The sequence below is a fragment of the Aquila chrysaetos genome, chromosome 6 (genome assembly GCF_900496995.4).
Source record: "Aquila chrysaetos chrysaetos chromosome 6, bAquChr1.4, whole genome shotgun sequence".
Classification (NCBI taxonomy): Eukaryota; Metazoa; Chordata; class Aves; order Accipitriformes; family Accipitridae; genus Aquila; species Aquila chrysaetos.
Genome location: NC_044009.1, coordinates 14,014,748 through 14,042,008, shown reverse-complemented (window position 1 = coordinate 14,042,008; position 27,261 = coordinate 14,014,748). Strand labels below are relative to the sequence as shown.

The window sequence follows — 27,261 nt, the reverse complement described above, 5'->3', positions numbered from 1 at the left end:
ATTGGTCTTTAAACTGCATTTCGTACTTCTACAATTACTGTATCGATGATTTTTTTTTTTCCTATGACAAATATAGAGTTCTGTTGCGCACTCTACTTCCTACCAATTCTTAAATTTACAATAATACTGAGCTTGCAATAGGCGTGATGGGGCGGGGTCAGTCTGCAGTATATATTGATCAAATGTAAATGGTATTATGCAGATGTTAAAATTAGAATGTGTGATAGACCTAATACATACTATACTTGATCAGCTATTTTGTAAAGCTGATCAAGAATTGGCTTTTAGGTTGCTGGTTTTTAGTTAGTACAAAGGGATTCTTTTTAGTGGTACCGAATATTCCAGTATTTTGAGTTTAGAGGAACTGCTGTTTGTACTTTAAAAAAAAACAACCTAGCATGGTCTTTCTGGAGACAATATACAGATGTCACGCATATAGGTACTGCTGAAAAATATACAGACTCAGCAATGATTGAACGGGCAATCGATGAGTATCTTAACATTTCATCCAGAAGGATTCTCTAAAGCAGCTGTTGGCAACCTTTCATATGTGGCATGCCAGGTTCTGTTCACTAAAGAGCCAGTGTCTTGGTAAAAATATGCAGCAATGCAGATATGCTTACCCTCAAAAGGAAACTCTTCTTTGAGGTTATGCTTTGTACCTTTGCTTCATGAGAAGCAAATCTTGCAACTGTATACACAAGATTTTCTGAATGACTTGTGCAAGCTGCAGTGCCCTAGTTCATCCATCTTTTTCTTAAAGACATCATTATTTTTTTACAGAATAGATGGCATAAGAATAACATTTCCTATAAATCTAGTCTTTCATGTCCAAAATAAGCAGAAACCTCTCTCCTCATTTATAGTCCTCTGGCACCTTAATGATATACTAATATTTGCATGTGTTTAAAAAAAAAAAAAAAAAAAAGACTTTAGAAAAGTTGCTGTTGGTTTTTTTTGTAGCATTTGGTTACATACTCAGAGGTCCTTAGCTCTCTGCGAACCAAAGTTTAGGACTCTGGGTTTTTTTCTTTTTCATAAACAGGTATGTGATGCACATGCTGCAGGACACCAAATGGTGGCCCCAAAATGAAACCAAGATGTTTTTAGCTCTTTTAAGACTCAGACATAGGATACCAAACACTTAGACAACAGTACATCTTTCTATAAACGGACTCTGTGTTACTTTCCACTGGAGTGATGACTTAAGAGTCTTACAGACTACGACAGGTAGCTTTCTCCCTCCTTTTCCTGTTCCAGAAGCAGGGCTGTGTAGTGTACTTTAAAAGTACATATTCGTTACTTGTCATTAGTGAGCATTGAAGAAAGCAGCAGTGGTCTTTTGAGATTGATCTTTATCCTTCATTATAGCCCAGTTTGAAGTGACTCAAAAGTCATTTGGAAGCAGGACAAATGCCAACCCTTGAGGTTAGTATTGCTGTAAATTTGCAGTTGTTGAAAATCGTTTGAGTTGTGTGTAAGTTTTTACCCTTCCAGCACAGTTTATGTAAGCACTGTCTTTGCAGGAGTCTGGCTTTTGGATGTTTACCACAGTCAACAACAGCTAATAAAATGGCTACGTGGAGAGTTAGAAAGTCTTTTTGATACTGTATGATACTGTGTTCAAGGAGATTAATGGTAGCCAGCTAGTTAATAGGCTAACTCCAATGCACGGCAGAAGATTTAGGTTGTTAGGACCATCATAAGATTTAGAACCCCTTCTGAACATACAGCTGGGGTCTGTAAACGGTAGCAGATGGTAAGAATGCTAAGAAAGGTGAAAAATTGAAATCTGGAATCCCGTCATTTTCATTTGGATGTGACTTAGGAAAAGGCATTTTATTCTGAATAAGCTTTGAATTGAAAATTTGTATTCTGTATGACTCTGAGACTTCAGAGGTTTGTTTTGTAGATGTCAGTAAGTCTTGAAAAGCATCACATATTTAACAGCATGAAGACAAGTTTGAGATAACGCCTTTCAGATAGGTAACTCCTGTAACTTGACTATAAGGCTCCCATATGTATCAGAGAGACTCATGCTTACCAGCAGTAATTTTTAATATGTATATGTTCATATTATTTCAAACACTTATGTCAATCTTCTTTAATGCATCTTTATGCTTGATAAAGGCTAGAACCACCTTACTTAAGAATTTACAGGGTCTGTTATAATTTTTGAGTCTAGGAGGGTGTAGAGAAATAGGTGGCAATTGGGAGATTCAACCATGAAGATTATTATTCTGTGTGCGGTGAATGTTACAAGAAATGTTTTCGGAGTCTTGTCAAAATGTAAACGTTGCATTCAGTAGTATAATATTAAGACGATAATGGTATAAATGGAATTTGTCTGGGAGAAAGGTGGGAAAGCAGCCATACACTTTCCTATGCCAGGGAGGGCAGCATGGCATGTCCAGGCATCACAGTAGACTTGATCATGGTTGCCTTTTGTGTATTACATTCTGGTCACCAAAATGTTACTTGAATCCTGACCTCTTAAATGGAATGCGTATATTCCATTCCATTTTTGCAGGTACGTATTACACTGAAGAACTGTAGGTATTTAAGCAATCAGACAATTTGGCCCATTGTCTGTGCTTTATAGGTCTGGATAAATGTCACAAGTGCTGTAAAGCAGATAAAGGTTTTGTTTTGTGTTTTGGTGGGGGTTTTTTGTTGGTTTTGTTTTTTTTTTTTTTTTTTTTTTTTTAATCTCTAGCTAACAGCACTTGGAATATGTCTTCAGCTTTTTGTGTGTGTGTATGTGTGTTCCAGAATGAGTAAGTCTCTTATTTCTTCTATCCCAAGTTCTTTTTTGCTGCACATGCTGGAAGTTGAAAGGGAATCCTGAGACGTATTTCTAGTTTTCATAAAGAAATGTGGATCTGGGTCTCTCTGATGTTGTTTTCCAGTATTGAAGAGCTTTGCTTTCTGCTTTCTTCCCCCTAATGCCTATGGACAGCAAAGGGGGGGGGGGGGGGGGGCAGAGAATTTGTCCAATATGCCAAATATTGCATAACAAATATTCTAGAAATTACATGGTCTTAAAGGGCTTAGCTTTGCCCAGTAGGGTAATATTTTTCTGCAAGTGATTGTACATAATTCCATAGCAGAGCCAGTAACTGCAAACAAAAAATATGACTTGATTCTCCTAAAACAGCATTACTTTGTTCAAGTCTCACAAAACATTTCAGGAATTCTTAACCTCAGTTAATACTGTCTGTGAAGATTAATCCATAGAAGTTTTAAGGGATGATATGGTAGAATGTATCAGTCAGTAAGTCTATAATTCTATAAGTCAATCTTTTCTATGGGTATTCTCTCTCTGATACAGTAAACAGAGTATAATATGCAGCTGGAGAGTGAAGCTGGCCTGATTTTAAAGTGAAATTCTAGAAAAAATAAAGAAAAGAAAAAAGAGGATAATTAACTATCTCAACAATTTAGCAGAGCAAATGGTGGCTTTTCTTGCAGTTAAGGTTTTAAAACATGTATTGTATGCCTTTCTAAAGTGTAAGTTTTAGTACAAACCAATGTAATGGATTGGGTGCAGGACTCTCTTAGTTGAACTCCACAGCCTGTGTTTCAGTTTGAGAATTTGCTTAGGAAATCAGTTCTGTTCAGCATTTTCATTAGCAGTGAGGGTGATGGAATACAGAATAGCTTATAAAATATGCAGATGACACCAAGCTGTGAGGAGTTGCAAATACCTTTCTGTATCAGATCAGAATTCAAAATAAACCTGGCAAATTGGAGAGATGGTCTGAAATCAGCAAGATGAAATTCAATAAAGTGAAGTGCCATACGATATATTTAGCAAAAAAGAATTCAGATACACAAATACAAGATAGGGAATACCTGTCAAGAGAAAAAATGTGTAACAAAGTCTACAATGCATTGCTGTTGGAAACTTAAGGAAATGTAATTCTGGAATGTGTGAAGGGGGATGTGGTGTCTATAATGTTGGGTAATTATTCCAAATTAGGGCTAGTGAGGTCTGAGTTGAGATATTGTATCCATGTTTGGTCATGACTTTTAAAAAAGTTTAGAAAACTGCATCAGTTAGAGAATTGAGTTCGTCTAATTTTAAGACAATGTTAGTAACAACCATCTGATATATAAAGATTTGAATACAAAAGGTAGAGAGAAATTGTTCTCCATATTCCTGAGAGAAGAATTAAGGGATATCTCAGTAATTTGCATTTAGAGTGGTGAGGGATGTGTTTTATAAAATGCTTTTTGAAGTATGAACCCCAGGAAAAAACACCTAGAGGTGTTGTAGAACCTCCTTTTCAAGGAACAGTTATACAGATCTATGTTGCATGAGTCCACACAATCCTTCCTTACCACAAGGTGGACTAGATGATGCCTTTCAGCATGTGTTTCTGTAATTCTGTGCAGGAGATGACAGTAGAACACATAGCACGAAAAACTTTTCTCTTGAAACATCATGGAAAAGTTGAACAGCAGTGGGGAAAATTGCAGAGCCTTTGGAGCAGACAAGCTACTCAGCAGAGCTTTGCAGGCCAGCCACGTTCTGCAGCCTACAGCTTAGGGATCATGGGACTAGAGAATTACCATGATCCTTTCTGAACCTAAAATCCGTTTCTCTCTCATACATATATGTCCGGTTACGAAGATCATCAGAGGAAGAACATGATTCATAGGTATCAACTTTGCCTCTTAGTCCTAACTGTGAAGAAACTATTTATTTATGTAACTTTCTTCCCACAAGAGTTTCCATTAATTCTGTTGATGGAAACATTCTTCAGCATTACAGTACTGAAATAGAGCACAGAACATAATACCCTTCCCTGCTTTCAAAAGTGAGAAAGAAACACAGGAGGCAAACTGACCTTGAAAAGTTAATGCTTTGGTTTCTTATTAATTTAGAAATGTGAGTTGACAGTTTGATGCTCTAATTGCAAATTATATTTTTAAATATTTTCTTTTATCAACCTTGATAATTTAACAGAATTTACCAACTGGTGAGTTTCAAGTAGTTTTTGTTCCAAACTCTTATATACCACAACACTGCTCCTAATCATCTGTGAAAAAGCTGCCATGCAACAGAAGACTGGGAATTGCTAACAGTAATGATGAAAACTAATTCAAACCAGGCCACAGGTAGAAGCTTTTGCGAAAGCGATCTGCATCTTTTCAAGTTGGTCAAGCTAAAATTGCCTTTTAAAAAAGCAGTTTGTCTTTCATTACGAAGGAGGATAAGCTATTATCTCAGTACCCAACAAGTACCTAATGCACGGATCAAAAAAATAGGCTACGATTATGTGTTGAATAGGGAAAGTTTTATGCAAGTTTGCCTACATTGCCTTTCTCTGCTTCTCTGCCTGTGAAGCGGTTCACAACCACGGGTGCAGTGTAAAAATATATGGCACGTTCCTTTGCCAAGGTTTGCACGTGGTCTAACCCTGGGTATCTATAGCCTCTTCCCTGCTGCTCTGGAGGGTTGTCCTGTGAGCTGCGATCTCTTTCAGAAATGGCTTCGACTGTGCAGATCTAAGTTAATCCTGTTTCAATACTATTTTGAATGCTATAATGTAATACTCATATGGGACTGCCTTTCCCTAAAAGAAAGTGATGTAGCATATTTCATAAAGGAAGTGATAGTAAAAGATTAGTTACATGGTGATGGGCAGTATGAATCATGGTATAAATCATTTCAGGCAAGGAAGTACAGCTTTCACTCCAGAGGGGACATATCAGGAAGGGATGTCAATGTTTTAACATTTTAATTGCATCTACTTGTTTGTTGCTACTTTCATTCTCTCTTTTTCCTTTCAGCTTAATTACTTCTCCTTAAACTATGCTGGGTACCTAGTAAGTTGACTAAGCTTGAAAAATTGATTCAGATATATATTAAATGAGAGCTTGTGAGCTACTGGAATCACAGGGAATGACTTCTGAGTTAATTGGGTTTTTTAAAGCACCCTCAGTCTTACAAAAGATACTGCAAACTATTTGATCTGTCTACTGTTCTGTTCACAGCTTTGTCATCATCTAAACTATATGACAATTTAAATTAAATAAACAAACAAACAAAACCCAAACCAAAAAACCCGTAGATTCTGCAGACTGAAAATAAACACTGCCTTGGTCTATGGAGTAACGTGGAGATCTGTTAGTTGCCTGCTGCTTTGGTTTAAGGCAGGTTAGAATTGCACTGTTTCTGTAATGTGTAATAGCTGACATTGTAGGCTAAGTGATTTTTTTTCTTTTTTTTTTGGCCAGCAGTAATTATCAACAACCTTGTAAGCAAAACGAAGGAATGAATAAGTAAAGATTCTCTAAGAAGTGATTTAGATGCATGCCAGTTGTTATTTACAAGCATTCTAGATAAAAAGCTTAACATTAGGTTGCAGAGGTTCACAGTACACAAGACTATAACGACATAAACAATTTGCATGTTGTTATATAGGTTCTAGAAAAATCCTCTTTTTCTGATCTGATTAAGGACTCTATCTTGAAAAGGATTATGTATGTTTTTAAGTTAATATGCTGTGAAATCATCAGGACTCCTGGCAGTGCGTAATTCAGGAATGTGCATATATCTTCAAAGGACTAAGACCTAAATAAAACACGTGCAGATCAACAGGATAGTTTTGAATTTTTCTAAGATATGATGTGGGGCCAAACTTTGTTGTTAAGAAGAAAATTATTTTAGACTGGCCCAGCATGTACATAATCAGATCTAATGCGATAAAACCTAGATAGGTTACAACACTCAGCTAATACAAATTAATGCGTTTTGATAATTGCACACAGAATTGATAAACAGAAAGTGATCAAAGACAGAGCATCACAAAATGGACTTTATTAATTTATCACTACAACTGTGTCTATATCTGTGAGTTATAACGACATGTTTAGTACAACTATTTGTGGGGGCATCATACATTGTACGGAGTGTTCACTTTCTGAAGTTGTTTTTTGTTGAGAGGACAGCTGGTTTTGGCAAGTTAGAAAGTGTGTGAATTTATTCCACTTCACAAGAATAAATATGTTTGCTATTGCTATACAGCTAAGATTGAAGATTTTGTGTGCCTGGTGAATAGAATAAGTGCATAAGCTAGCACTGTAAATTATGAAGTCTTTTGGCCTTTTAGAGATACAGGTTTAAGTTTCTGGAAGACTATTTTGTCATTATTTTCTAAGGTGTACAAAGATCTGCTGGGCAGTCTAGAAGGTTAACTTTAGGTATGTTGAGATCCTAGCAAGTTTCCCCCCCCACCCCACCCCACCCCAAATCCTGAATCATAGGAGCTTGGGAAGCAGCCAGAAGTTTCACTAGGCAGGATAGAGATTTTTAAGCATTGCTGTGAGTGAGGTCTATCACTGACTTCCAGACGGGCATTTACATAAATGAAACAAAAGATATGAGCTTTGTGCTATGAGTATTTTCCCCTACTTATGTTCTTTTTGTGGTTTTTTTGCTTTATCCTTTTTTTGTTTGTTTTAGCTCTTATTTTCTCTTTTGAAGGCATTTTTCCCTCTTCCATTTTGTCATGAACAGATAAATTTTAAGACCTCAAACAGGAATGCGAAGCTTTTCAGTTATGCTACCTTTGCATAATAAAACCCTGGATTAAATGTCAGGGTTATAATTATTGCTGAAGCATGCCGGCAGGTGAGACTGGATAACTCAAGCCAAGATAAAAAGGTGGTAGAAATAACTATATTAGAGAGATGTTGTTCAAAGAAAACATATTAGGATAAGTTGTAGCAGGCAAAATGATTGATTAGGCTTTTGTGATGCTTTTGGTTTTAATTTATTGGTGGGTTAATCTTGGCTGAGGGCCAAAGGCCCACCCAGCCGCTTGCTCATTCCCCCTCCTCAGCAGGGCAGGAGGAGAAAATAGGCTGAGAAAGTGCATGGCTCGGGATAAAGACCAATTACTATCGTGGGCAAAACAGACTTGACCTGGGGAAAATTAATTTCACTTATTGCCAATTAAAATAGATTCGGCTAGTGAGAAACAAAGGCAAACATGAAAGCAGCACCTTCCCTTCCCCTCGCTCGCTGCCCAGCTCCGCTTCGCTCCTTCACTGCAGTCCCCTCGACACTTCCATGAGGGGCAGGGAGGTATAGCCAGTACGCAACGGTTTCTGTCTGCTGCTCCTTCCCCCTGACACTTTTCCCCTGCTCCGATGTGGGGTCTCCACATGGCCGCAGACCTTCAGGAAAAGTCTGCAATGGCGTGGGCTCTCCGTGGGCCTGAATTCCTGTCAGGAAAATGTGCTCCAGCATGGGCTGTCTGCAGGCAATAACGTGCTCCAGCGCCATGGAGCTACTGCTTCTCTGACCTCGGTGTTTCTCACTGTTTTTGTTCCCTCCTCCTCTCTCTGTCCAGCATTTTCTGCCCCTTCTTTAACACGTTTTCCCAGAGGTGCCACCAGTGTTGCTGATGGGCTCTGCCATATCCCATGGTGGGTCCTTGTGGACCCGGCGTGAACTGGCTGGATCGGGCTGTGCCTGGCGCGGGGCAGCCCCCACCTCTCCTCACAGAAGCCGACGCTGCAGCCCCCGCTGCTGCCAGCATCTCCTCATTTACACGCTGGACGAAATGCTTCTGTTTGCTGTTGTTTTTTCTCATTGTCGTCCCCAACGCACTGCCATTACGTAGATAAGGAGCAAAATAAGAGATATGCCAAAAGGTGTCGCAAAGGGATTCACTGCATGTTTTCACTGCATGTTGCTCCCTTTCTGCTCATAAAGTGAAGGGATTTTCATGACTGACAGCTATCGCCTTTCAGTCCATCGTGAGGTAGTAGAATCATAGAATCATTTAGATTGGAAAAGACCTTCAAGATCATCGAGTCCAGCCATCATCCATGCCCACTAAACCATGTTATGGAGTACCCCATCTATGCGCTTTTCGAATACCTCCAGGGATGGTGACTCAACCACTTCCCTGGGCAGCCTATTCCAATGTGTGACAACCCTCTCAGTAAAGAAATTTTTCCTAATATCTAACCTAAATCTCCCTTACCTCAACTTGAGGCCATTTCCTCTCGTCCTAGCTCCAGCCACCTGACAGAAGAGACCAGCACCCACCTCACTACAACCCCCTTTCAGGCAGTTGTAGAGAGCGATAAGGTCTCCCCTCAGCCTCCTCTTCTCTCGACTAAACAACCCCAGCTCCCTCAGCCGCTCCTTATAAGACTTGTGCTCCAGGCCCCTCACCAACTTGGCTGCCCTTCTCTGGACACGCTCCAGCACCTCAATGTCTTTCCTGTAGCGAGGGGCCCAAAACTGAACACAGTACTCGAGGTGCAGCCTCACCAGTGCCGAGTACAGGGGGGACAATCGCTTCCCTGCTCCTGCTGGCCACACTATTTCTGATACAGGCCAGGATGCCGTTGGCCTTCTTGGCCACCTGGGCACACCGCTGGCTCATATTCAGCCGGCTGTCAACCAGCACGCCCAGGTCTTTCTCTGCCAGGCAGCTTTCCAGCCACTCTTCCCCAAGCCTGTAGCGCTGCATGGGGTTGTTGTGATCGAAGTGCAGGACCCGGCACTTGGCCTTGTTGAACTTCATACGATTGGCCTCAGCCCATCGATCCAGCCTGTCCAGATCTCTCTGTAGAGCCTCAAGCAGATCAACACTCCCTCCCAACTTGGTGTCGTCTGCAAACTTGCTGAGGGTACACTCCATCCCCTCATCCAGATCATTGATAAAGATATTAAACAGAACTGGCCCCAGTACTGAGCCATGAGGAACACCACTTGTGACCCGCCGCCAACTGGATTTCACCCCATTCACCACAACCCTCTGGGCTCGTCCATCCAGCCAGTTTTTCACCCAGCAAAGAGTACACTTGTCCAAGCCATGAGATGCCAGCTTCTCAAGGAGTATGCCATGAGAGACAGTGTCAAAGGCCTTGCTGAAGTCAAGGTAGATAACATCCACAATAATTGGCCTTTCTAACGATCTGAATTTTTTTGTGTGGTCTTCTACCTCTTTACCTGTCATAATTTTAGAGATTGACCTTGATTATAATTAGATCCTCGGAGTGTGGTTGCAGAGTTGAGGAAGCAGTGCTGATCCTCCACATGTAGTAGCCGCACCTGGGACCTAACTGGATGATGGTGGGTGTATTGCCTCAAAAGCTGTTGCAAACACAGGAGGTCAGAAAATGAGGTTAGGACGTGCAATCTGCCCATCCATTGCTACAGAAACAGTTTCTAATGGTTTGGTTAACTTGTCTTGGGTCTCAGCGCGGCTGGCTAGTGACCAGCAAAATTGGGACTGGAATAGTATTTCAGCTTTTACAAATTCTTTAGATTTTTAGGGCACAGTCCAGCAATATAATTAAGTATATCTGTGTGAACAATATCACTGATTTCAGCAGGGCTGTTGATGTCCTCATGTTTAGGCATGTATTTGTTGTTCTTGTTTGAGGCCATAATCAGTAGCCATCCTCTAGAATTCAGTGCATGTTATGTCCTTGCCTTCAAAACCTGCTCTGCTCTTCCATTCCAACACACCTAGAGAACCTGATGGTAGAGGAAGAAATACCTGCAATTCCCCAACTTTTTCTGTTATAAACCTGAGTTTTTCAGGCCTTTATAACTTCACCCAAATGTAACTGCTCAGACTGAAATTTTCTGTGCTGGGTATCGTGAGTAAGGCTAAATTTTTATGTAAGAAAATGTGAGGTAAAATGTTTCTGTGACCAAGAAAAATGTGTGTGTTCGTTTTTAATCTTGGAGGAACTCTGCTGCTCTCAAATTTTGAAGCAAGAAATGCAGCAGAAGAGCTTTCTGGTCCGAAAGCAGCAACTGGCATTAACAACAATCCTCTTTGCCAGTATCCGGGAATGCAAATAAATTTGATCAAATTGTGAAGTTCTAAAATTGCGTGTTGCAAGTGATATTCAGTACAATGCTGTATTAGAATTTGGCAGCTAAATGCTGTCTATATTGAGAACATACTTTTCAGTACAACTCCTATATGTGAAACCACAGAAAAGTGGATTTTTGTCCTTATTTCTGCCACAGAGCAATTGGTCAAGGCTGGCTAAATCACTTTAAAAAGTACTTCGAGTTGGTCATTAATTTTGCATTCTTCATTCTCAGATTGCCTAATTTTGAGACTATTTAGGTTAGGTTTTTATTTCTGGACTCCTCCTGTTCCTGCAATCTCCTGAGATGTGTAGGAAGTTAGTAAAAAAGGCTGAATTTGTGGTGATTTTGTGAGATATCTTAGCCACTAAAATTGTTTTAAAATATAGGGGGGGTTGTATGCCTTACTGTCCTGCATCCATGCAATTGGGTTTAACTGCTGTTATGCCTTAGAAGTTTGAGGTGGTGCTTTTGTTGTTTTGTAATTGCCCTTCACGTATAAGCACTGTCTGTTTTGTGCATCGAATGAACCGGGGATCATGTAGGAACATTGCTACCTTAGAACTTGAAAGAACCTCAAGACTTGAACCAGTCTGTTCTAACCATGATGGAGGTAATCTACCTAGGTAATGTGATAGGTGTGCTGAGAGCTTGAAGAACAGGCTAATAATGGCAGATGGCTATGGTTCCAGTGTTTCAGAAAGCTTATTGCCAGAAAGTTTTCCTTCACATCTAACTGAAATCTCCTGTGCCTCCGTGCAATGTAGTTAGTGTTAGCATTAAATGAATACACAGTTAAGGTTACACAGACAGCTTTGGATTTAACACTTTTTAGCCTGAAGGTTGATTTTATACATGTGAAATAATCAAATGTAGTACATGCTGAGACTGAAAGTATTTTGCATCTGAAGATATCATATTTTTATTTATGGTTCAGTCAAAATAAATTAAAATAATCGATGATTGTTTTGAAAGCAAATTACTGGGAGCACTATATATCTACCGTGGCAAGTGCTGAAGAGATGAGAATGTCTTATAATGCCAGAATGAGTTGTGTAAACATGGGTATTTATATGCTCAACAGCGGCAAATCTCTGAGAGGGTATTTTGTTTGGTTGGTTTTTGTTTTTTTTTCTTGGCCAAGTCTCCTTTGATCCTGCTTCTATCCCAGAGGAGGAGGAGGAGGAGAAGAAAAAACTAATGTTCCTATCACACATGTTCCATTATTGATTTCTATTCCAATCTACCCAGTGCTGGAAATAATTAGACCCTGTGAACAGAAATGAAGCGAAAATCTATACAATGCTGGATTGCCAGAAATGAAGACAAGGGTGCCTAATTAATGTTGCATATAGAACGCCTTTTGGATGAATGGGCTTCCCTTTCTCAGAAGCCGCTCAACAGTGGTTATGTCACAAATTTGCTGTTAATTAGATAGTGTTCACTGTGTGCCTGTAAAAATGACATGGAGAAAAAAAACCATTGGACAGGAGCAGCATTTTACAAGAGCTCTGCAATTAAAAGAAAAGCCCGTGAAAAATAAACTTGCAGGCTTCATACTGATAGCAAGATATTTTCTTCCATATGAAATCCACTTTATGGATTGTCTCAAAGCTCTTTAGGAACATCTAGTCACTGAAGAAGTTTGGACATTTCCAAAGTTGGCCTGGAAGTGTCTTGGGAGGTTTAAGGACAGGAAAAACGTTCCTGGGAGCTGAGGCAGGACGAATGACGATGCAGCTCGCATCCGTAGGCAGCTGTGGCCAAGCCAGTGGGCAAGGACTGTTCAGAAAGCGAGTCAGGACCTGGAGGAGGACAGTAGATAAACTTTACTTTGAGTGAAAGGTGGCCTGAAGGTGATTTAAGTTAGACTGTGTAACATATCTTGGGAACTGAGAAGGCAGATATTTAGGAAGAATGTAGGAGAGAGAACTGATGGAAAGACTTCATAACAGGCATGCACTCAACTAATAGCAGAAATATCTGGAGGGAAAAACTGGAGGGTATCTGAAGTGTCTGAAATAGATTAAGAGAATAATGTAAGCTGTGTCCACATGACACTGTTTGTTTGTTTTCCCCGAATAACACAATGATAAGGTTGTTCCCAAAACAGAAAAATCCAGTCTTTTAACTGCATCATAGACATGCCTGAATCAGTGATTAAGCTTCCTGCAGGAGCACGTGCTGTCAGTGGTTTTGCAGCGGGCATCCTCTTCTCCCCCTCTAGTTTTCTTGAATCCGCTACTATGGGTTTCTTTTTCCCTTGCCATTCCCTTGCTACATCCAGCAGGGTTTAGGACCTTGTTTCTAGCAAGTAACAGGTATTCCTGCCCTGGTCTCACTTCTGTGCCGTTCGTGGCCAGGTGCATGCTGGAGGGGAAGGTCCTCTGTTTTAGAGGCTGAGAGAAGAGTGTGTGTGTAGCAGCCCTGATGGATTTATCTTTATAGTTATTAGCCCACTCATTTTTCTGTGAAGCCGCTCTCCTTTTTAGCAGTCCCCAGAATAACAATGCTACGTGCCTATGCATGCTGCAGAAAATGGCAATGGGATTTTTGGTGTGTCAGAGGTCTCTGATAGTAGAGGGATTCTGGGACAGTTGTTCTCATCCTGTAATTTGCAGGCCACTGGCGTGCCTTCTTTCAGCCTTTAATGCTCTCCTTTTATCTCTATTCCCTCCTTGCTCTTCTAGATATCTGTTGTGGCCAATCTAAGTGATACGATTGCTCTCTGTGTATCTCTAGAGAATTTAAATAGCATCATTCCCTCCTCTTTTCTCCCTATAAATGCAAAGGAAATTTGTCTTCTTTAGGCAAAGATAGGAAACTTTTTTTTTTTTCCTAAGAAACTAGAGAATGAGTAAAACCCAGGCTCCTTGGTCGAGTAGATGAATTCAACTGACAAATCTGTAGGAATCTTCCTAGGCTGTGCCTTAAAAGGCAAGAATAGATGTGTTTTCTGATGAAAATCTAGTTGACGTAAATATGTTTTTAGCATGGATTTGGTAGAGGGAATTCTTTTTCCCAAAATAGTAGAAGCTGTGGTTCTGGTTTAGGAATTTTATGAAATAATTTGAGTGCAGGAGAAAGGTACTATTAAAAAAGAGATTTTTATGATAGTGTGCCTTCTAAAACCTCTCTTTTTTCCCCATTTGGCTGTTTAGCATCATCTGTCTCTACTCTTATTCTGTTTTAATAAGCGTTTTTCTCTGCAAATTGTCGGCTCTGATGCACAACTGAAATAGGTGCACACATGGGTTATGATTCTTCTCCCCATTGTTGCATTTTGATTCTGAACTCCAGTTTTAATCTATTTAAATAATCTACTCCTGGGACTTAAGTCAACTTCTAGATACTTTCTGATGTTCAACAAATAGTAAAGCATTACAATAATTCAAATCGAATAACCAAATCCATACGAAATACACTACTTGTTATCTTTCCAACAGATTTCTTTTCTTCCCTGGATCCATTTTAAGCTGCGCTGCAATTGCCAAATCAAAAATAAACCAAGTTTTCAGTATAGGGGTGTGATAAGTGTATGATTTCCATTACAGCCCCGTGTGCTACATAATAAAAAATGAAAACATGTAACGCATTTTGAGTATAGAATTGAAATGGATTTTCTGACCTAGTCCCAGTGAATAGGTGCTAAAGTGATGGCAAAGAGTGTAGCTCCTGGACTGTAATTACCATTTGAGTTATTTCTCAGTAGTAGGAGACTTTAGACCTGTGGTCACAGTGGTGGAAAAAAAAAAAAAAAGGCAGAGAGTCCTTTTGTCCTTTTTCCCTTTGGCCATCAGCAGCAGGCTGACAAACCAATGCTTTTGAAGTTATTTTGGGTGTGGAAAAAAAAGTGATTCACATTGGTATGCCTTGTTCATATGTTACCCTGTTGTGTGTTTGTAAGAATAAAATCTAACAAAGTATTTTAAAACGTATTTGAGTGTTTTAGTCAACTGGAACTTCAAGAGAGTGTGAAAACAATTCTGGTTTCACAAAAGTCAGTTGTGTTCTGTTGTTTTCTTCAGCAGCAACAGAAACTCATCTACATAGGGTGCATTTTAAATTCTTGAGCATAGAAAGCATCACTGCTTGTTCAGTCCATCCAGCATCAGAGTCCTCTGTAGCTGTTGCGCTGAGTTAAATGAATTTCACGTAAAATGGAATTGGTACGGAATACAATCTGCCTTTCTTTTCTCTTGTAGCTTGGCTTTACATCCCCGAAAAGACATTGTAGTCACTGGCAGTAATGACCATCTCTGGAAAATGTGGGCTTTACCTGATGGGAACATCATCATGACAGGCGAAGGTCACACTGATTGGCTTTCAGGCTGCTGCTTCCATCCAAGGTTAGTGCAAACAGTCCCCTGAACTAGCACTAATCCCTTCTGGGAAGTACTTGTTTGCTCTTTCTTTGTTCACTGGCCTGCTTTGATGACTTTCTATTCTCAGTATAACCCTGCGCTCTCTGCTGAATTTCCAAACATGTAGATAAATGTTCCTCTGGCTTTCAGTGTGTTGACTTAAGATTGATTGCTTTTAGTATTTTGTACATCTTAAACTTTGTCCACATGCCAGTGCACGTAACAAGGAGTAATAAGCTTTTTAGGTCTCGCTGTATTCATTTTCTCTGTGTTCATGCACTATAACAAGCATGGTTCCATTATTAATAATACAGAAAAGTTGATTTCTTGTATTAGGCATTATTTGTTATATGACTAAGAGTATTCGAGTTTACCTAGAGAATAAGAATATGAGCTTTCCTCCTTTCTCTTTATACATACTTGAAGCTGAATGTGAACATTGAAAATAAGAAATAAATATTTAGGTTACAAGGGTCATGAAATAGGCCGAACATGAAGTAGATTTCTTGGTCATTCTGTTGAAAAATAGAATGCATTTTATTCTCTCTCTCTCTCAAAAAAAAAAAAAAAAAAATTTCCATTTGTTAAGACTGAACCTCTATACGTTAAACTGATTTTTGCATCAGATTTGTGAGGCTGCAGTTGTAATAGAGTTCTTTACTGTTAATATAATAAAGGTCTGCCAGGCTAGTCACCTGAGGTTCACTTATAAAAAGAGCATTATTAAACCTCCAACCTTGTATTTTCATTGTATTTATTTTATGAAGCAATATTAGCTCTTTCCTTCATGAGAAGGAAAAGTATCCTATTTAATTTCATGGTTCCTCCTGATTTCTGACATTGTAATGAATTAGCAAACACACACACACACACACACACACACACACACACAATCTCTAAACACAAGAAAATCCCCTCCCTCTTTTCAAAACCTCAAGAACATGGAATCATGCTTTCTGGGATGAATTAAACATGCACTTACTCTTTTCTTGCATCTCTTTCTCCTATGAAATATAGGTTTTTTTCTTAAGATGCTTGTGTTTCACAATGTTCTCTTTTTCATGTGTATATCCTTAGAAATAATTCTGCATATTTAAAAGGGGAGAATAATATTTGACTTAAATAATTACATATAATAAAGAAGAGAAATGCAAGGCTCAGCTTCTTATTTTAAGATGGTAGGAAAATTTTTCTGTTACTGAATGACAGGTTGCACAGAGTTTGTGAGCGTGCTGGACACCCTAAGTCTAACTTGCAGATAAACAGAATGCTGCCTTACTTCTTACCTGTTATGAATATAAAACTCATCACAGGGAAAGAAAGGGAAATACAATTAGAAGAGCATGTTATCATTTATAAAGCTGCTAGGCATGCTAATCAGATTTCGATAATGCATTGTTACCATGACGCCCGCTGACTCAGAGACTCAAAACTATTTTCTCATTAGTCTTTGACCAGAATACAGTCCTTTCAATAGGCTTTCCTATTTCTCATTCAATTATTGAAATTAAAATGAGTTGAGATACATCATCATTCTCTTGCAGTATAAATTGACTCCTGCTGAATGCTCTGGAGTGATTCAAAAGCAGGGCTGTTAAAATATTGTCTTCCATTACTGGATAAAATATATATAATGTGACAGAATACATTTAATCATACTTTTTTTTTCTTTTCTTTTTTTTTTTTTTTAAGTAGGGACTTCAGGTGTTCCGGAAGTAAAAACAATCAAATAAAAATGGAAAGTCTTCATAGAATATTTCTGGAATCAAATGTAGATAGCCTCTAGTTTTGTTCCCATTTTAAAGATTTAAAATTATGTTCATTCAAAAGTTGAAAAGAAAAACATTTTTGTGGCACTAGGCTATTAAATTGTGATCCAAAAATTTGGGTAAAACTCCCACACTTCTATAGTCTTTCCTTTTTGTCCTCTGTTAGATCATTTCTCCTGTATGTATTTTCTGTCCATCTGTAAAATCAGGTTTAGAACAATCTCCACCTCTGGTCTAAGAAATATGCTATGTCTAGCCACAGGACACGCGTGCATGCACAGTCACACACACAGGTCCACTTCCAAATCATCTTTGGACAGCATCAGAATAATCCACACACTGACATTGAGTGTACTAATAATTTGAGAAGAAACAAATGTAGAGCTATGATGGGAATTTAACTGGTGCTTCTGCACATACAAATGACTGAAAATACCAGAAATTCATTCTTACATGTTCACAGTGTACTAGTGCTTGAACAAGGGTCTTTCTCATGGTTGTCTTTACCCCTATTTACACAGTGGTAGAACAAAGTTGCAAGTCTCATTGGTAGCTGTGAAGATCTATAATCTTCAAGCTAAAGGTGCTGTTGGATTTATATATCCTCAGCTTCTCCAAGAGAATGTGGGTTGGTAGTAGGAACTTACCCATATACAATAAAAGGGTAAAGGTATGTTGTAGGCTCTGGACCTTGCCCGCTGACTAATACATAATAGTGATGAGGATTGTCATTTGAATCTTTCCCAGTACTGATGTACAACAATATCCTTAAGTATCATGATGCCATTTAGTCTTAAGCGCAAAGGCCACTGAGTTTCTGAAGAGTTGTTGGATGGAGGAGTCTCATTTTTCCCCCTCACTGACAATGTGTTTCATTCCACTGTTATTTTTGAGTAAAAACGCATCTCTCTCACATGTGAGCAAAGTAGAATAAGGTGAGAGTATGTGGTTTGCTGAAGCTCCTGAGTCTGGTGGTGTATCATTTTCTGTATTGCACCCAGGGCTCTTCTGTCTGTACAAAGGGTCTCAGTTCCCCTTGTGTCCTTCCTGCATGGCAGTGGCTCCCAGGACAACGGATGAAGGGGAGCGGACTAGCTCTGTGCATGTGGGGAGAGCAGAACATCTCTGTTGTGATGCTCTCTGCAGATCTAAGAGTCGAATTTTGCCTTAAGCTTTTTAAATAAAAGTAAAACTTCAAACAGGTCCTGTCATCTACAGAGTGCAGCAGCTGGAAGGAGGGAGGAGAACAGTGCTTCCTTTTTGAAGCTGAGGTGACAACTGGTCTAACTTCAAAAACAAACACTATTTTTACTCCAGTCTGGCTGAGTAGTACTTTGCAGATGATTAGTGGTTGCAAGTTCCTGTCACTATGGAAAAATTCAGGAATATTTTCCAACTTATCTTTTATATGTGTGAAGGAGTGAGGGAGTCAGAATGACTCCTGCCACAGTCATCCACACAGGCTTCGTGTTAAAAATCTGGATAGCTGGAGAAGAGCTGTGCAGTGTACCTGTGGATACGAGGTGGCCCCAATGTTTGGAATAGCAGACAAAAATCTGCATCTTCTGCCAGTTTCCAGAATAAGCTGAGGATGTTAATGCTGCACCTTTAAGAACTGTACTCTAATTACACTAAGATATTTCATGGCATGTACTAGATTTATTTATCTTTATTACTAACCTTCCTGGGTAGCTAAAGAATCAAGCTCTGCAGCATAGCAGAGGTGTTTGTTAATGTCCGATAAAATCCCAGTGAACAGTAAAATATTGTATTCTTGCTCTGCATGTGTGCTGGTATAATACATAATGTCCTTAATATATTCATAAATATTAATCAAGTCAACTCTTCTAAAATGTTTGTAGCCCTTTTCATGCAAACATTGTTTGAGTCTGTGGAGTACAATAAATTTCTGAATTGAAAAGAAGTACAAACTGTAGATTCCTAAAGCTATTTAAAACTTGCACTGAAAATTTTCAAATTGTCAACTCCTTTGTAATGTCCTGTTCACCTGAGACAGAAGTGGAATTGCATGTATTCTTTCTGTTGTTATTTCAACTCTCACAGTTACTGAGGAAAGAAGTCAGAACTGTTACCAATTTTTTTTATTACACCAAAAAATACCACAGTGGTTACCTTGAACCGTGTGGATTTTCTTTAATTTCTGATGCTGTTGGAAAACTGGAGGTGGGTATTGTGTCCTCGATAATTGGGGGGGGGGGGGAGGAAGGATAAGTACATTCATGCATCAAGCATCTTGAATATGAAGGTAGTTAATGTTTGATATGCTGGAAGAAGGTGCCAGTGAGTGGATGCAAGAGAAAGATGGTGTGTTGGGCTAAAAGAACAACCCATGTTCTGAAAGAACAGAAGCAGCTCTAGACTGTCTCTCTCGAAGCTGAAAGAGGTGATGTTACCCTGATGAAAATCTATGCATGGATAGATGAGAAAGACAACCTTGTAGAGAAGGGTGCAGAAGGAATTAGCAAAATATATTGAGGATGCATGTCAGGATGCAAAGAATGGTTGAATGTGTTGGGGAGGGAATAGCAACTCTGGGTGCGCTTGAATTCACACAAGAAGCTTTTAGGGGAATTCTGTAGCACATCAGAGCAGGCTATGGAAGGGCAGTGATTTTGATGCTCCCTGAGTGACTGGGGGGTTATGGGTAGTCAGCAATGAAACATTTATGAATGATTGGTCTGCCAAAAGCTCTAAACACCTGTGTCTAAAACCAAGGTCTCTTCCAACTGTGTAAAGCTGAGCAGCACAAAATCGCTGCTGAACTTATGTTGGCAGCCAAAAGCTGTGAAGGCTGCGCTTGACTGTAGCTATGCCCTGTCTCTAGTGGAAATGTAAGGCTCGAGATGGGGAACACAGGAGACAATTTGGAAAATCCAGTTGGATGCTCAGGCAATTTTCCAGGCTTAAAATCTGCAGTGCTGTGGGTGACTGAGCACTGTGGTGTCCTCTTGAGTCTAAGTCCAAAATGTTGCTGACAATCCTGAGTGAGAGAAAGGGGCCAGGATAGTGATATTTTCTCAAAGTTTTAAAGAGCAGTGACTGATAAATATGAAATTGTGGAAGTAAGACTCTGTCAGAGTGGAAGTGTTTTCCTCATCGTACAAAAACTTCTAGGGTTTAAAAAAGTAAATTCCTGAGCACAATTGAAGTCAGAATAACTGAGAAACTGAAATGAATTCTTGCTCAGGTAAGTCCCTGATTTTATTTTTTACATGATTTTAATTTTTTTTATTATGTTGTCATTTGGACTTGTGAAGAAACTATCAAGAGATGAGTTTCGATGTGAAAAAAGAATAGACTGCAAAGCCCAGCAGAACAGTAATCGAGGAATGGAGGTAGGAGAAACCTCTGAGGAGTAATGGGAGAGAGGGGCAAAATTCAGGAGGGAAGACATTCACAGAAAGGAGAGGCAGGCCGGATTTCAAGCCAGCCATGATCAGTCATTCAGAGGTAACGGGCAGAATCTGACACTGCTCATTGCTCGCTGCATCTCAGAGGACTTGTGCTTGGAGGAGGAGGGAAATGCTGAGGAGCAAAAATCAGACTTGACAGCTTGGCAGGTACATGTACAATTTCAGAATTTCACAGTGGACACGCTTTTGTAGTTTGAGAGCCCATAGTGCTTTGATTATCAAGGTGAATTACAAGCAGGGAGCATGCTGCTTTTTTTGTCTCCCACCTCTACAGCTCTTGGCCCCCTACAGACTGAACTGGTGAGGAGGGTCCCATTACTGGCAGATGCCGATGTGTCGATCCACATCAGTCTTCTTGCCAATTATAATATTCTCCTATATCACTGTGTGGTGAGAAACACCTACAGGTTATGAAGAGAGTCAGACAGACAATCTGACACTAAAGATAAATGGCTGCTTACATGTTGCAAATAATATTTTTTAAATAACTGAAACTGTACATGTCCCATGAAGCCTCAGCAAATGAAAAACATTTAATGGTGTATTGAGTGACTAGATTCTTTAGTCACAATAACAGGATAATTTAAAAATTCCTACTGACATCAAATATATTCCTCTTCATACTTTAATAATTCCTAATGCCAGTCTTAGATTTATTTCTATGGGAAGAAACAGGAATTTTCTATTATGCCATTTTGTTTACTGTACTGACTTTCAAGTATTGATGCTGTAGTTATTTGGTGAAACTAGGGAGACTTCCAGATCAAACAGTTACTGCTTAAGTTGTGATTCCAGGATCTACAAAATGTTGCTACAAGCTAATGTTTGTTTAGTTAAATACAGCAGTATTTGTCTGTATGTAAGCTGTAATTTAACATTAAGTTGTGTGATTTGACTATGGTACTGGAGGCTCTTTCTAATTAGAAACCTTCACATACACTTTTGGGGTTCTTCAAAAAATCTGCCAACAGGAAGGAAGGAAGAAAGGTTTGGAGTCAGTGATTTTAAAGTGTTGGGTTTTGTTACCACTCATCCCTTTAGAGCCACTGCCCAGGCTGGGTCAACAGTCACGCTAAGGTAACACCATACATGTTAACCTCCTCAGGACCAAAGGAAGTTCTTTGAGATGTCAAGGAAGGAACAGGCTGAGAATTCTGCTCCATCAGGAACCCTTTCAAATTCCAATATGGAAAGGTTTCAGCTGTGATATGCTCAGGTACCCTCCTGTTTGTTGTGCTCCAGATTGTTTTTCCTGTGACGTTAAAGAGTTGTGTGTGTTTTCAAAGGATTACTGCCCAAGCCCAAACTTGTCTACGCAGGTCCCGGGCCTCCCAGATAATTTAGTGTGTAGGCACTGTATTGCTCTGCAGTATGCTTCCAGTTTGTCAGCTACTTCCAGACAAGTCAGGAGTACTGCGCACAGGCTGCCCGGGTAGCCTGCAGATGTGCAGCAAGTGCAATACATCCCAGAGACGCATTCTGCCCATTCAGGGAACTGCTGGATTCATTATGGACAATAGAGGTTTCTGTATACAGAAATCTTGGAAAAAAGCTGAGATGGTTTCATGATCAATCACTCTTTAAATTATGCGGTACCATTAGTTGCATCTTTCAGTCTGACAGTAAGGAGCTGAAACAAGGCAAAACTGGGACTTCACTGCCCCAGGAGGTTTCACAAGGGTCATTGATAAGAGAAGCTCTGTGTTTAGGTGAAGAGTAAGACTGGTCAGGCAAGCTGCTGTGTACATCTGAGAGCCAGGGAGGAGGAGGAAGAAAAATGTCAGCGTTCACCCTTTCCATCTGGCAACTGAGCCAACCAGACTTATGGTCCTCTCAGTGAAAGGATCTTGGAGGTTACTGTTAATAAATGGTCCATAAACAGTGAGCTTCAGAAGACTTTTCTGCTAGGTTTTGAGTCATAAATGCCAAATTCCACGTTATACATTAAACAAGGCTGAGACTTAAAAGCCACTCTTCTTTAAGGATTAACATAAGAAAGAGTTGCAAGACTCACATTAATCACAAAGGTCTCTGTTGGCTATCAGTGGAATAGAATTATTCTGATTTGTGCCTTGAAATAGAGACTTTAAAACCTAATTCAGGGTTCACTGCAGAAGCAGGTGGTTTTTATTTATCCTTTTATTACTATTGATAGTTATTAAAGAAACGCAAGATAGTCTGCTACTTTTTACTTTGGACTTTTGAATGGCATTTGTATTGAAAAGGCATAATGATTTAATTTCTTAGAGAATCTTGGATTATCATATAGTTCAATGAAGCCTTTAGTTACCAGATTACATACTAAATTTGACAATAGTTAGAAACTTCTTTTGAGTGGCACGATGAATTTTCAGTCATCTAACGGGCTTTATGTAACACGTCATATTTAGCAGACTAGACATTTGTTAAGATGTTTTATCAAACTGAGCTAGTACAGGAAGTTGAAAGAAAAAAGTTGCATTAATTTATTCTGCAAAGAAAAAACTATTTCAGAAGTCTTTCAGTCAGTTCCCTAGCATACAGTATTGACGGTGTACTTAGTGTTTTCAAGTACAGCAAAATTTTAATTTCAAAAGTAGCTTTGTTTATTTCAAAATCTTTGGCAAGCTTCATACTTTTTATACAAGGAAACAGTCTTCACATAACATCATTCTCTCTCAGGCCTACAAAGCCTACTGTTTTTACTTCACAAACGTGTTTGAGTGGGTGGGCATTAGATTTCCTTTGGGATTCTCAATCTCATTATTTTTATCAATAAAAAGCCTCTGCTGGACAAAGGAATAAATCACATATAAATGAAATATGAGAGATTACATGAGAAGCTCAGCTTTTGCTTAGTCTAATCCAATATCTTTGGCCAAACGTCTCAATGTCAAAGGCTTTATAAGTATTCTACAGGATCAGTCTGGCAAAGAGAAATCAATAACCAGGTAATGGATTTGATTAAAATTTTTCCCCTTCCACCCACTCCCACAAGCCAAAATGTTTCTACCCATACTAATCTCTTCTGGCACGTGTAACTGTTGGTTATTCTCTGTGAGGTTTTGGGATGTATATATACATAATACGTTTTATACCGTTTCAGAGGGCTGTGTTAATTATTGGCGAGTACCTCTTTTAAGAAAAAGCAATGTGTTTGTATCTCATTTTATTTTTCTTTAGAGAGATCAGTTCTGCAATGTACTTTTGGAAAATACAGGGTGATAATAATGGTAAATTTGCTCCATGTTTAGATACTGGTTTGTTGTGCAGAAGTTGCCTTTTTTCTGCTACTCCTGCCATGCTGAGGAGCATTTTCTTACACAGGTAAGGGTACCCAGCAGATGTCCAAACTTCTGGAGATTTTCTTTGTTGCCAAATTATCAGGTGTCTTCTTTACCCTAGTCCTTCTGATCTTCTGTCTTTGAGATGGTTGTACTGGTAGACCACAGGCCATCTGGAACATTTGACTTTAGAAACATTAATAATTAGACCATTAGTGTTCTGCAAGGATTTTATCTCTGCTCTAAAGAAGTAGTTTTCCGCATCAATAGGAAGGCAAAAAAAAAAGTTACTATCACATGCATGTTGAAGTTGAGTTGTAACTGCTTGAATTGTAGAAATTTGTTTGGACTTTGCATCACTTCTAAATGTATCCTTCAGTTACCAGAACTGTCCTTGAAAGCTATTCTACACTAGAAATACTTTGCAGGACAAAATGCGACTTCTTTCTTTTCTATTGGGAACCTTAAGAGTCTATCATTATATTGATTTTGAAAAGCAAACAGTCTGTAGTTCCATAGTGTGGTTACTGAATAGGCTTCACTTTTCATCCAGAATGACCATGCTTTAATGAAAAACTACCTTTGGCTTCTATTTCTTGGTTGGTGGAAATATTGACCACTCAAAGTTCGAGTGATTCACTAATAATATCTCCATTACAATAATTCAGCAAACAGCAGGAGAGAGAAATTCCGATGACAGTTGGAGAGAGGAAAGGGAGGAAACTGGCTAACAAAAGAAGCAGTCCTCCTATTGAGCAATTCAAATGTATATCTGAAATACTTAGAGGAAGAAAATACATTGTAATAAAATGCTGCCCTTTGATGAATCCACTCTGTGGTTAATTTCACAGGTGGCTTTACACACTGAATTTCAAAACCAGTGATTGAAAACTGATTGAAGTTTTTTGTGTGAAACTAATAAATAGTAGGAAACCTTTCCAATATTTAAGATGAACCTTGACATATTATTTTGAAGACCAAAGATTTAATATCACAGCCATTCTGTTGGTTGTCTTGTTAGGTATTTTCTGCTGGTTAGCACACATGGCTCAGATTTTTAAAAAGCTCTTGCACAGTGGGAGCTGGTTAAAAGGTGTTTGGAGTCTGGTTGTGGTGTTTTAAGTGCTTCGCTGTAGCCTTTAAGGCATTATTGTAACTAAAACGAAGTAAGGTCTCTTGCATTTTAGAAATTTATGATAGAATGCTTACATGGATTGTTTTTTCTCTTTTTTGTTTCTTGTGTATTGCTAAGGAGTTGCAGTTGTAAACATTGTGAAAAGTGTAGTTGGTTTCTTCGTTTCTGTGTGTGTTTTCTGTCTCCTGTATATTAGGGGGTTTTTGTATGGATACAGAGTGAGAAACTTCATTTCTCTTTGTCTTGGTGGTGGGAGAAAGGAATGTGTCTTCTGAAATGTAAATCCTGTTTCACAGGACGTTTATATGAGCACACTCCTGCTTCCCAGCAGGCTACCAAATTACATGTTTTTCCTGAGTTCCCCAGAGTTAAGACTATCTGAGCGGCAGTTTGCTTTCAGCAAAAGCAAAGACTATGCTAGGAAAGACAGCTAAAGTGTATGTAAGAGGGCAAAGAAGAGTCGGAGGCAACCTGTTTCAAAGGGATGTTACTCAGACTTACAAAACACCTAGAGAAATACCCAGAGAAACATCAGTGACATTAACTCCTGACCAGCTCTCTGCGCTTGCTGGAGGATGCTCGATCCCCACCACCTCCTTAGCCAGATGTAACACCAGAAGCAGCACATCTCTCCAGTTTGCTCCGCTCGGAGCAGTTGGTGCTCCGGCAGTCACTCAGCTGCTGGTGCCGAGTGAAGCCCCATTAGCTGCTCTACTCCTAAGGAGGGGACAAAGGGCTGGAGGGAAGGATTCGGCCCACAGTCACTGGCCAGAAATGTCAGCAGCTTGAAAAGTGGAAACTGTGATAACACGAAACCCTTATTTTTGTAACTTTCTACTGAAACAAGTTCTTAATTATTACAGCTATAAGTTTGGGGAAGGATTGCGTTTCCCTCACAAAGAAATACCCCTTGATTTTACTTATTATTTTTAATTATGCAATATATTTTATTGGATGATATTTCTATACTATCTATGTAGCAAATATATAATTACCAAGTTTTTTTTCTTCTTAGATGTTAAGAGTCTGGCCAGTCTTATACAGACGCACACAAACATTCTCTCAAATAAAATTGAATCCTTGGCCACAATTTTTCAAAGAATTTTCCCTGAGAAAGTGAGAAGGGGTGCCAAAGGATTGGTATGTCAACACTCTAGTTTTGTTTTTGAAACAGTTTTAATATGATAATAGCGGATTCCATTTTGATCAAATCAAACATTTTAATTCAAACTCAGAATTTGTTATGGAGTTCTTACAGGGCTTCTGTGGTTTCTTTTGTCTAATCTTTACCTTGTTCGTTTGCTATCTTTTTTTCTTTTCTTTTCTTTTTTTTTTTTCATATGAACTAATGCCATTTTTACTGATTAATTTGTTGCCCCCCCCATCAGAGAGATGAAAAATCTCTTTAAAGCCTCTTTCAAAAAGACCTTGCTCTTCATACCCACAGTATGAAGTATTTGACCTTGGATACACTTGAACTCCTAATGGGAATAAAAAGATATCTAGTCTTTGTATGGTATTATTTAAATTATTGTTTAGCTATCTTATCTTTATAACATGTTACTTATATTTTATGCTTGTCTATAAGGTAAATAGTTTTCAAATATACTGAATGCTTTGCTTACATAGAAATAATCTCATTATTCTTAAATGATTGTCTTGTATTCTACATTGACTCATTATCTGAATTTTAGATCTGAAGACAGCCATATTTAATATTGGGAGCATTAAACCAATCTAATCATATTGGTTGAAAAGGCATTATGATTATCGGTTTCATAAAACAGGTGTGAAGTTTAATCATTCTCTTTATGACAAAAGTTTATTCAGTTATTCAAATTCAGTGATATCTTGATGTGATTGTTTTGACTCAGAAATTAAGAGGAAACTTTCTGATCAGCTGAGTGGGTAATGAGATCTGGTGTTTACTTGAAAGAAGGAAAATAATTTCTATATGATAACCGCTTTGATAGAGAAAGGGAGGAGGAATATGCAGTTGAAATCTCTTTATAAAGTACCAGTAAAATGGTATACTTGTAAACCTATTAGTTCAGCTTCAGTGAAGCCATGAATATGTTCTGTGAAAGTTTTGCAGAAATTTGTCTGCTCTTCAAGGAGTTCTTGGGTTTCTTTTCTTACGCATCACCCTGATTTTCAGTTTCTGCCGGTCCTGGTACAGCTGCTGTCTGGGAGTCACCAGAAGCAATTTGGTTTTGTGGATCTTCAATTCATTTATTTAGGTTGTAAGAAAAAGATGTTGTTCACTGTGGTGCCTTCAGTTTTAGAGTCATTTAGGTTTTCTTCTAGCTTCAGCAGCATCCCTATTTGAGGATGGGGAGCTGGAATTACAGAGAGCTAGCTGCCTCCTTGCTTGGGTTGGTCTCAGTTTTGCTGCTCTGATCCTGTGTTTCTGCTCAACATGTCAGTCTCATTCT

The 27,261-nt window shown here is 39.0% G+C and overlaps 1 protein-coding gene across 2 annotated transcripts in view; it reads left to right on the top strand.

Moving 5' to 3' along the window:
• The window catches only part of SPAG16 (sperm associated antigen 16), a 420,853-nt gene that overhangs the window by 193,833 nt on the left and 199,759 nt on the right, over nt 1–27,261 (top strand). For both annotated transcript variants that reach the window (XM_030018160.1, XM_041124471.1), the window contains exon 11: nt 15,067–15,210. In XM_030018160.1, coding sequence (XP_029874020.1) covers nt 15,067–15,210 — 144 coding nt within the window. The remainder of the gene's footprint in view (nt 1–15,066; nt 15,211–27,261) is intronic.